General features: G+C 38.5%; 1 protein-coding gene across 1 annotated transcript; it reads left to right on the top strand.

Annotated features, from left to right (window-relative positions):
- Positions 1 to 109: 109 nt before the first annotated feature.
- On the top strand, positions 110 to 11,875 carry HSPD1 (heat shock protein family D (Hsp60) member 1). The gene is made up of 12 exons (XM_081934439.1): positions 110 to 269; positions 2,269 to 2,444; positions 3,397 to 3,649; positions 4,637 to 4,719; positions 4,951 to 5,046; positions 5,347 to 5,440; positions 6,501 to 6,669; positions 7,913 to 8,012; positions 9,255 to 9,500; positions 10,707 to 10,881; positions 11,216 to 11,394; positions 11,483 to 11,875. Exons 2-12 carry the CDS (start codon positions 2,271 to 2,273, stop codon positions 11,630 to 11,632), a joined length of 1,719 nt encoding a protein of 572 aa, XP_081790565.1. The 5' UTR covers positions 110 to 269; positions 2,269 to 2,270; the 3' UTR covers positions 11,633 to 11,875.
- Positions 11,876 to 12,066: the final 191 nt, after the last annotated feature.

The raw sequence follows: 12,066 nt of genomic DNA, 5'->3' as shown, positions 1-12,066 counted from the left end.
CGCAGGGAGGGTCCTGGAAGCTCCGCCCCTTCCCTCGCATGGCTGCCTGAATGAAGGCCGAAAGGGCGTGGCGCAGGGAATGGGCGGGCCCGGCAGAGTTGCCGCTATGCTCGTTCCTGGGCGCCGCGCCAGCCTTTCACGTGGGGGAAGGAGGTGGGGCAGTGCAAGGGAGGTGAGAGCGCCGCGCTGCTTCCAGCCCCCGCCAGTGGTCAAGAGGAGCCACCTTTTTCGTGCTGCGGTATCTCGCCCGTTGCCTGCGCCCACCACAGGTAAAGCGGGGGCCCCGATCCAGGAGGAGGACCGCGGGGGGCCTGCGGGGAAACCCAAGGCAGGGATGGGAGAATCGGTGCAACTTTCACGTGTCCCTCTCGTGTTCGGAGGGAATGGCCCAGCGCCTGCTTGCCTGCCAGCCATCATCCTGCCCCTTTCGCCCACCGCACTCCCTCCAACTTTGGTGCGCTTCGAAAAAATGGGATTTCTTAGTCCAAGGCATCCAAAGGGTTGGAAAAGGCCGGTCAGTTCAAAGGCTGCGGAAGAGCAGGACCGGGGGGCGGCTTAGATTGCGGGTCAGGCTGATTTGGGGGAGGGGGCGATCGTGAGTCTTGGTGCGTAGAAGTCTTTCTCCCGCCGAATTATTGGTTGCATTTCGATCAATGGAGACGGCCTTGGCCCTTCCCCGACCAGCCCGGTGTCCGCAGGCGGCTTTTAGGCTCTCCTGGGGTGGATTGGGTAACGGATTCCAGCGGATCCACGCGGTGGTGGCAAGTCCTTTGCTGCTGGAGAGCGTCAGGTTAGTGGATCTAAGGGACTTACGGCAGCCCGAGCAAATCTTAAGACGGTGGATCTCAAGGTAGCGGCCTGCAATTGCTATGCTTCACACACACAACATGCAGGCGAGAAGATAAGGGAGGGGAGGGGAGTCTTCTGATGCACCCCCGCGTTTATTAGGTACTTCAAAAGGTTTGGTGAGCTGCAAGTTTTACTGACTGTAGTACCGCTGTCCGAGTGCTAGGGGGCGCTGCTGCTCTTTTGACCTTGTCCTCCGACCTGGTAAATGAATGAAGCACGTGTGAGGTCGGAAAGATACGCTTGATTTGTTAGTAGACTTTACTCTTTCCTTTCCCTCGCCCTCTTCTTTTATTTCTCCCCCCCTTGTGGTTTTTTCTAATGGTAGTGGCTGAGAAACTGCCTTTCGTGCTTTGATGTTCTTTTAAGTTGATACCAGTCCATAGATACCACCTTAAGCCTGTTTCCAGTGCATTTTGCTCCAAGATGAAATGAGAGGGGAGGTACAAACGATATCTCTATCATTCATTCATGTATTTCTTTTAAAAAATGAATTCTGATAGGATGCGACTATTGTATATTATTACAGTTTAAAGCAGATTATCAACATTTTTGCATTAGATTTGGCATTTTGAGGAATGTTTATGAGCACTCTTACAAAATGGTTGCTGGTGTTTCAAACACAAAATATTCATATAATGGAAAGCAAAAAATAAATAAATCATGAACTGCTTCAGCCCACTTGCTTTATGTAGATGAGCCACAGTATCGCTAGTACTGATTGTGCTGGTCCAAAATGACTTTTATTAAGTAGTACTAAATAGATTTGTTGGAATTAACACCTGAATCCATATTCCTATCTCCCTGGTTGACAATAAAATACATTTTCAAAGATCCTTTAATAGCCATTTTGTTCTAGTGACTAAGGCATCAGGCTAGAAACTAGGAGAATGAATTCAGCTTTAGACATGAAATCTGGCTGGGTGACTTTGGGCCAGTCACTTCTCTCAACCCAGCCCACCTCACAAGGTTGTTGTGGGGAAAATAGGATGAAGAAATATTCACCACCTATTTATATTAAAAAAAATAAATTGGGATATCAATAAATAATCCTTTAAAACGTCGTAAGACAATATGTGATATCTTTTCATGGTAGTGACCTGTGAGTTGAATTCAAGGGCATTGAATTTGGCATAGGTAGGTCTACTGTAGTGATTGATCATGCTAGTTATGTATGTTCTATAATTTATTTGGCATTTTAAAAAGGCAATCCTATTTTGATGAGTCACTGCTCATAGACTTACCATATTGTGCAACTCTTCTAAACCATGTTGGGAATGAATTTGGAATTTCTGGCCCAGCATATCTGTTGTGCATCAGTTTAGGAAAGCATATTTTGGCATATAGTACGCATGATTATGATCTGTTTCCATTCTTGATTATGTTGACATTGACTTGCATTTTTCAATTTTTTCTTTATAGAAATGCTGCGTTTACCATCAGTGCTTCGTCAACTAAGGCCAGTATCCAGAGCTCTGGCCCCACACCTTACAAGAGCCTATGCAAAAGATGTGAAATTTGGAGCAGAAGCCAGAGCTCTTATGTTGCAGGGAGTAGATCTTCTAGCTGATGCTGTAGCTGTCACTATGGGACCAAAGGTATTGGAACAAATAAGTCCAGCACTGTTCGGATATTTAGTTCTGAAGTGTCTTGATTTGATGAAGAGCAAAATCCAAAATAGTTTTGTGACTTGATTTATCTGAAGTTACATAATTTCAGCAGGAAAATAAAATGCATTATGTGGAAATCACTGGACTTAAATACATTTAATTTTTACTGTACCAGTTAGATTTTAATTAACACTTTTCTATAAAATGTTTTGAAATGTATTTCCCTGTGGCATGTTAGAATATGCTGTCAAGCAAGATTATGCAATATTCCGTATAAATTGAACACTCTTGCTATCAAATTAATTAGATGAGTTTTTTTTAAAAACTAGTGAAATTCTCCAGCTGAATTGCCCTAGTCTAAAGTGATTATAATATCAACAGCTGGCCCAACTATACTGTTGTATGGACAGTAATATATAGCCCTCAACTTAATGACTACAATGGAGCCTGGAATTCTATGTGACCAGACTCAATTTTGTCACTATTTTTACATAAGATTGTCAAGTGAATCATTTTGAATAAAAATACTCCTTTAAACAAATACAAACTTACTCCTTAGTATGATTGTATTATTGCATATTTCCTTGGACATAGCTTCTTTTGTATGTGAGTTGATTTTTGTACACTGTTTTTGCAGATGCATAACTTTGTTTGTGAATAACTTTTTCCCGTTTGTACTTCAAATGGGTATATGATTCACATTTAGCCCTGCTAGCATGTCTCCAGCTCTTGTTTACTTGGGAGTTCCAAATATTTTGTTTCATATTCTACAGTAAGACATAATTAATTATGATACCTTTCTGGTATGTCTTAATAACATTTAAACTAATATATTAATTGTTGTAAAAATATTGTCTAATCATTATTAAGAGATCTGAATGGAACCCAAATTTTATATAAGCTCTGCAGGCCAATGTTTTAACTTTATATGTTATTTCAGGGAAGAACAGTAATTATCGAACAGAGTTGGGGAAGCCCAAAGGTGACAAAAGATGGTGTGACAGTAGCCAAGGCAATTGATTTGAAGGATAAGTACAAAAACATTGGAGCAAGACTAGTTCAAGATGTTGCCAACAACACCAATGAAGAGGCAGGAGATGGTACAACTACTGCAACGGTACTGGCACGTTCAATTGCCAAGGAAGGATTTGAAAAGATCAGTAAAGGAGCAAATCCAGTGGAAATTAGAAGAGGTAATACGAACCTTCTTTCTGATATGAGTTTGGTAAAAGAAGGTGTAGTCAGACTTATTCAAAACTGATTTTTCAAAGTGCTTTCAAATAGGTCACTTTTGTTAGTGCTTCCATAATTATCAAGGAAAAGTGAGACATATAGATATCTGTGCATGATGTTACTTTGATAGATATTCTATATATCAGTGATGGCTAACCTTTTTGTCATCGCGTGCCAAAATCTTCCGAGAGTCCTGTTTTTCACCTCTAGCTTTCCTCGAGCCTCCAGGAGGGCAAAAACCTCCTCCCTTGGGCTCTGGAGGCCCTCCCTGAAGCCTCTTTGCACCAAAAACGGAGCGCGGGGGAAGTGCCCTGCCTCCGAAGCATGTGTGCGCAACTCCTGCATGTGTGGCAGAGACCCGAAAATCAGCTGGCTGGCGGGAGATGCATGCACAATGCACCTGAGCTGGGCGACGGCTCATGTGCCCGCAGAAGGGTTCTGCGTACCACCTGCACACGGATAGGCTCACCATCACGGCTATATATTTTCATAATTGTGTGGGTTGTAATCTAACTGTAGCTAGATCATTTGGAGTCATACAAACCCAAATATTTACATACCGGTTATAAAGAGTATGAGGCTCTGATTTAAATTTCTTGACTTTTGATACAACACTTTCTAAACTCTTCCTCCCATACAGCTGTCTTAAATGACTATTTCCATTTTCCCTTCACTATTACAGTGCTGGATAATGTTGAATGGGAAAGTGCAAAATAAAGCAGTTTACCTCAGCTTCCTCATTTCTTCTGAGGCATAACAGATTTGAATATAGTCGTCATAATAATAGACTGGTGTCTATTTATTTGAGACAAAATTGTGTATAGGTAACAGGGAGAGAGATTTTACCATAATAACTGATATGGGGAGAATGTGAGGACAATATCTCTTAAATTCCTATTTACTGTTAGGTCCGTTGATTATTTAAATGAACATCTTTTGTTTTTCAGGTGTGATGCTTGCTGTGGAGGCTGTGATTAATGAATTGAAGAGATTGTCCAAACCAGTCACAACGCCAGAAGAAATTGCTCAGGTAATGTCATCTCAGCCTTAAGCAACTGATTCTGTTTTCCAACGTGCTTTGAAAAATGGATATATTATTTAGGTTACACTGTTTAATACGCCAAATAAAACCTCCTAATTTGGAAACATACTCTTTAAATGTGTGGTGTGATGTCATGTTACCAACTTTTTAAAATGAGATGAGATGTTTCTATTTAGTTTAATTCCTAGAGAATGTAATATATAATTTATCTACGTGCAGGTTGCCACAATATCAGCAAATGGGGATAAAGAAATTGGTAACATAATCTCCGATGCCATGAAGAAGGTTGGACGGAAAGGGGTTATTACAGTGAAGGTAAGGGTTGCACAAATACAACCCTGTGCTCTTTATATTATTTTTGTTTTATGATAGCATTTTAAGATTTACTGAGAGCATCTAATGAAATGTGAAGTATGATGTTTAGAAGCCTTCATAGTATTTGTTAATAGAAGATTTAGGTTGGGGAATAAGATGCACATGTTATGTACCAAAATTAAACTAGGTTTGGTAATTTCAATTATTATAAATTGGGCATTTTCCTCTTACTCAGTGAAAGGGAAAGTGTGGTTGACTTCCAACAAGACTAGTTAATTTTCCAAATCTTTCAAAAAACAGGATGGAAAAACTTTGAACGATGAGTTGGAAATTATTGAAGGTATGAAGTTTGATAGAGGCTACATCTCTCCCTACTTCATTAATACAGCCAAAGGTAAGATGCCATTAACTGAACCACATGTCTTGTTCTGTTCCATCAGTCTTTTTGTTTTAATGATAGGAATAAACTAATTCATGACCTCCCCTGGTCCTATTCATTTATTTTTGTATTGAAGCATGTTTTGCTACAAAATATAGCAATTTATTGCCCTATCTTGACCCCAATTGGGCAAGTTATTATTAATATTGGGCTTGGGGGATCCTAAGGAAGTATGGAGTCTGTTAAATGATTACATTGTATATAGTTAAAATGTACTCTTTTCTGTCTTATACTCTGAATGTAACTTTTCATTTTTTTAGTTTTTTAGTATTTTAACTACGCATTTCACTAGCATTGTTTTTACCAGCCTTAAACAATCTAACTATAGACTGCCCACATATAATAAACAAAATAATATGAAATGTAGGAACTAAAATGTTCTGGGATTTGGAATTCAAACCGACAAGTACATGCCATGCAACATTCCAGACTTAACAATTTTGTCAATAAGACAGATTTAAAAAGTCAGAATACTGGACATGGCAAGACCTGGAGATAGCAAAAGAGGAAAAAAAATGGAGAAAATGCAAAAAAGAAAGACTTGCAAATAAAAGTAGAATGACTGCGGCAAAAGAAAGGAAAGGCAGTACCAATAGTGATAGGTGCTTTCTTCAGTCTATATCTGGAGCACCACTTGAACTCATTGGCATTAACAAAATCATCCATTGGTTACAAAAGGCAGCTTTTTGGAACAGTTTACATTTGCAAATTAAGACTGTATTATTATTATTAAACAATATCTGCCTATGCCAGGTCATTAGAAAGGACTCCACACGTGGACAAAAATGCTGAATGCTGACTATACATGCAACAATAACAACTATTGTAGTAATTGTGAACCCGGCATTTCTACAGGGTGCCATAATGGAAATTTTCTTACAGCTAAAAATCAAGCTAGCTTTGTGGATCCATTTTTGCAGGGGATTTGAATGTGCATGTTTTGCAATTGCCACTGAAGGGCCTCTTGCAGACTTCAGATGTGTTGCCACTGCTCTGTTATTATGTTCCTCTGCAGGACAGAAATGTGAATTCCAAGATGCTTATCTCTTAATCAGTGAAAAGAAGATTTCCAGCGTTCAAACCATAGTACCAGCTCTTGAAATTGCAAATAATCATCGTAAGCCTTTAGTCATTATTGCTGAAGATGTAGATGGAGAAGCCCTCAGCACACTTGTACTAAACAGGTAGGTTTGCTATAAATATATATGTTTTAATGCACTTTTTCCAAAATATTTTCAATAAAAGAAACTGCATTCATACAAGCAGTTTTAAGAAAGGAAGTTGTCTCCTTGAAGAAGAATTTGTGATATGTTAGTGGAAGCTGTGGCATTTGGGAACAGATTTTGAAAAAAAGGGGGGGGAGGGGTGACAGCAAAGTGCTAAATGTTCATACATTATATTTACTTTATCCTGCAGTAATAGAACAGCGCCCAAGGATAATGATTATTGTCTGACAAACGGGGAAACCTTGCTCTTGATATTAGTGGTAGGAATTCTGAAACAATTATGTTCTATTTTAACAAGACAGTTAAATAACTTGTTAATCTAGCAGCTGTAAAGATAACCGTTTAGTAGTTACGATTTTGGCATTACCAAGCAAAAAAATGAAAGATTAGCTATTTGCAGTTGAGACTGATGCTGCAAACTTAAGTTAAACAAAATTTGTATTCATTTAAAGCACAGGTTTTTAACCTGGATCCGCAAATGTGGATGGGAAAAATTACAACTTTATCTTCACCAATTTCTACCTTAAATTTAGTTATTCATTAAACAATTTTGGCTCAACTCACCTCACAGGAATGTTGTGGGGAAAATAAGCAGCAGCAGGAGGTAGGTGTGTTGGATTTGTTTGCTGCTTTGAGTTATTTATAAAAGTAATAAAACTAGATACAAATAAACAAATGATTTCTGTATCCAACGTAATTTATGGCTTTCAAATTCTTAAGATGTTTGTTAACTTCAATAAATCTCACAATTATATCCTTATATCATAAAGGATCCTTATATCCTTTATGATTGATTTCAATCAAAGCACATTTGATTACTTCATTATATTCCTGTTATTTTTAAATATTTTGATAAAGATATTTCAGAATAATTGGTAATATTTATTATATGGATTTTATTTTAAATACATTTTGAGAAAGGGTCTATAGGTTTTCCCAGACTTGGGTCCTATAGGACAAAAAGGTTAAGAACTGGCCTAAAGAGATTCTCGGGAAGGGAAACTGAATTCTTTACTGGAAATCAGAAATGCAGTTTATATCAGAGGTTATTTTGGTCTGTAAACAATGGCCAATCGTTTCAGTTAAATTGTCATATTAAAATAAGTTCTAATTAAACTTGTATGTGTGGTATCTTGGACTAAGAAGTATTAAAAAGATTTCAGATTTAAAGTGCACAGTGCTTACTGATTTTCTTTCTCAGATTGAAGGTTGGCCTGCAGGTTGTTGCAGTAAAAGCACCTGGGTTTGGTGACAATAGAAAAAATCAACTTAAGGATATGGCAGTTGCTACTGGTGGTGCTGTAAGTAAAACCCAAAAAAGAAATGAAAAGGTTCTTAAGCCACAGAAAATTGGCAGCATTAATGCAAAATTGACACATCTGTATTTGTATTATATCTAGAGCTGTAGGATTCTAACCTACTTTTATTATATACTTGACTTATTGTAATATTTGCTCCTTATTTATATCAAAGGAGAATTTGGGAAGGTGTTTTATGCCAAAGCAGACTAGAGGTAGTCTTCAACTTAAGACCATTCACTTCATAACTGTTCAAATGGTAGTGAAAAAAGTAACTGATGACCATTCTTCACATTACAATTGTTGCAGCATGCCCCTGGTCACATGATCAAAATTCAGATGCTTGACATTGGCATGTATTTAAGACAGTTACTGTGTCTGGGGTCATGTGATCCACTTTTGTGGTCCTCTGACAAAGTGGGGAAGCCAGATTCACTTAATATGTTATTAGCGTAACAACTATGGCAAGAAACGTCGCAAAATGGGGCAAAACACACAACTGTCTTGCTTAGCAATGGAAATTTTGAACTTCCTTGTAGACAAAAGTGAAGGACTACAAGGACATGTACGTTGAGATTTAAACCATGGGTGCTCAGTTCATGCAATGGTATAAATGGGCCCCATCATTTTAAGGTCAGCTATCTATTTTATAGAGAACCTGTGTGCTTTGGGGGATTAAAAGCACCAGGGTAGAAACCAGAAGACTTTAGTTCTAGTTCTCTCTTACGCAAGCCAGTGGATGACTTTGGGCCAGTCACTCGCTCACAGTCCCAAGAAGAGAGCAAGGGCAAACTATTCCTAAAAAATCTTGCTAGAAAACTGCAGGGACTTGTCCAGGCAGTAGCCAGGAGTCAACACTGACTTGAAAGCAGCCAAAAACAATCAAAACCAACTATCTACTTTGTAAGCAAATGGCTTTTCATGTTGTGAAGTAGGAGCCAGTGTATGCTCTGGTGCAACTCTGAACTGATAACACTGAAGCCTGCATGGGTTCTTGAACGTGCAAGCATGAAACTAATAATTTTGTCTGAGGTATATAGTTTGAAAAATGTACTCCGTTGAAGTGCCTGGGCTGTAAATGATTATATGACATTTAGTAAGTGTCTTTAATTTGGGAGAAACTTTTAGATAGGAGTACTGAAGAAATCTTAATGAAGCAAATAAAGAGGGATTGTTTAGTAGTGATTATTAAACATTTATAAAATTGCGACTGCAAAAACCTTTGTTCAATATAACCTATTTCAGGTGTTTGGCGAGGAAGGTTTAACTATAAATCTGGAAGATGTTCAGCCTCATGACTTTGGTAAAGTTGGAGAAGTCATTGTAACCAAAGATGACTGCTTATTGCTTAAAGGAAAAGGTGATAAGACTCAGATTGAAAAACGGATTCAAGAAATAATTGAACAACTGGAAACCACAACAAGTGAATATGAAAAAGAGAAGCTAAACGAGCGCCTGGCTAAGCTTTCTGATGGAGTAGCTGTATTAAAAGTAGGTATACTGTGACTTTTCCGTCTGGGTAAAATCAAGTTAATGTAATTTCATCTTTTTATGTTGATTTGGCCTACTTTGTTTTAGCTGGGCACATGCAAATTTAATAAATCAATAGAAGGAATATAAATGGCTTCAACATGCTTGGGATTTGATTAACATTACAGCCTAGTGTAAGATCCACGAGATATTAACTATCATATCCAGAAGACACTGGGTTGGGCATAGTTGATTTAAAAATTTGCTAAAAGTGACTGTTGTGAAAAGGTAACAACATGCAGGAAGACTTCATACTTTCCTCAAATGTAGTTCATGACAGCAATGATTCCTTGAACTCAAAATAATATTCATTTATGGCCTAAGGCGTCTCTTAAAACTGGAGAAGGTGGAGTTTCTTAAGCGGTAAAGGTAGTAAAATACTTAACCATACTACAGAACTGATAACTAGTGTGATTAGGTTTTTTAATGTCAAAGGGAGCTGTAACATTTATTTCTTGAACAGCAGCATTCCAATCATACAAGAGAAGTTGCCTTTCCCAGAGTCATTCAGATTTTAGGATTTTGCAGATAACTTCTAAGTACAAGTAGCCCTCAACTTCAAAGCAGTCATTTAGCAACCTGTTACAACCAACCTAAAATAGTGGACTTATCACCCAGATTCAATGTTCCACCCATCAGGCCTTATTCGTGGTCATGTGATTAGACTTTGGGCATTCAGTAACATGACTACATTTAGGGCCATTTGCAGCATAGCAATAGCATTTTGATTTATATACTGCTTCACAGTGCTTTACAGCCCTAAGTGGTTTAGTGTCAGCATATTGCCCTCAGCCCTCTCAGTCCTCATTTCACCAACCTCGGAAGGATGCTCAATCAACCTTGAGTCAGTCAGAATCAAACTGCCAAACCGGACATCAGCAGAAGTAGCTTGCAAGACTGTGTTCTAACCACTGTGCCACCACAGAGGTTGCATTACTGTCTTATAGTTTTGCTGAAAACTGGCACTCCTCGTTTTCTGTGCAAACCCTCACCATAACAAACTCTTCGTTGGCTTAATGACCACCACCAAAAAAATGTAAAATTGTATTAGTCAGATGACTGACCACTTCGATTGTTTTAACAAAATGACCATAATGGGCAGGCTCCAGTACAGTTGCATGTCAACAACTACCTGTTAAGAACTTGATAATTAGGGATTTTTCTTAGGTTGGAGGAACAAGTGATGTTGAAGTTAATGAGAAGAAAGACAGAGTCACTGATGCCTTGAATGCCACTCGTGCTGCTGTAGAAGAAGGCATAGTCCTAGGTGGTGGCTGTGCATTGCTCCGTTGTATTCCAGCATTGGATGCTTTGACTCCAGCCAATGAAGATCAGAAAACTGGTAAGTTAATACCAGTTATTAGCACTTACTTTGGACACTTAGATTTTAAGTAACTTCCAAATTTCCTATAGTGCGCTCTCTTCTCCCCTGTGTAGCTGTCTTTTCTCACCTTCAGAAATTTACTCCAACTATCCAGAGCTTGTTGAGAGCTGGAAAATAGATGAAAAGATCTTACAAAATTAACTTCCAGATTCAGACTGTAAATGTTATACTCAGAAGTCTTCATTTCGAAAGATAGGCAATGTATCTGAATAATGGTCAATGTTGGTTCCATCAGCAGCAGTGAAATTAGTGTAGTTCCGTTTTTATAATAACCAGAACTCATTCATTTTAGGCATAGAGATTATAAGAAGAACACTGAAAATTCCAGCTATGACTATTGCCAAGAATGCAGGAGTTGAAGGATCACTGATAGTTGAGAAAATCATGCAAAGCCCGCCTGAGATCGGTTATGATGCAATGCTTGGTGACTTCGTGAATATGGTAGAAAAAGGCATTATTGACCCAACAAAGGTAAAATACCGAATTTTCTAATGATTCTGTGATAGTGCTCTTAGATAGTGTTTCAATCTTTTACAGAATACTCTTAATCCATTCATAGGTTGTGAGAACAGCGCTGATGGATGCTGCAGGAGTAGCTTCCCTTTTATCTACAGCTGAAGCAGTTGTAACTGAACTCCCCAAAGAAGAGAAGGATGCTGCTGCTGCTATGGGAGGAATGGGTGGAGGAATGGGAGGCGGTATGTTCTAAGCCTAGGCTACATGGATGCGTATCATGAACTACAATGCATGACGTGATAGTTTAAGAGAACCTTGGGTCAGAGTCAGAAAGGATGGATAGTGACTGCAGAAAAGGGTCTGTGTTTAAAAAAGAAAAGAAAATCACTGTAACATTCAGTTACTGCATTTCAGTTGTATGATTGTTTACAGTCATTGTCCATGCCTACAGATAATTTATTTTGTACTTTGAATAAAGACATTTGTACATTCCTGATACTGGGTGCAGATCCATGTACCAATCTTGTGCTCTGAACTTAAAACCAGTTGAAGCACTTGCAATTCTGCTAAATAAGACTTTATTGGTGCCTGCTGTCACTAAAAAATGCAGAAGCCATTGTGTGCAAGACTGAATAAAATTGTGTACAAAGTAGACAAATATACAATTATGTGACAACTTTATGTAAT

Source organism: Natrix helvetica (genome assembly GCF_964273705.1).
Source record: "Natrix helvetica genome assembly, chromosome: 1".
Classification (NCBI taxonomy): Eukaryota; Metazoa; Chordata; class Lepidosauria; order Squamata; family Natricidae; genus Natrix; species Natrix helvetica.
This window is presented reverse-complemented; position numbering and strand designations above follow the sequence as displayed.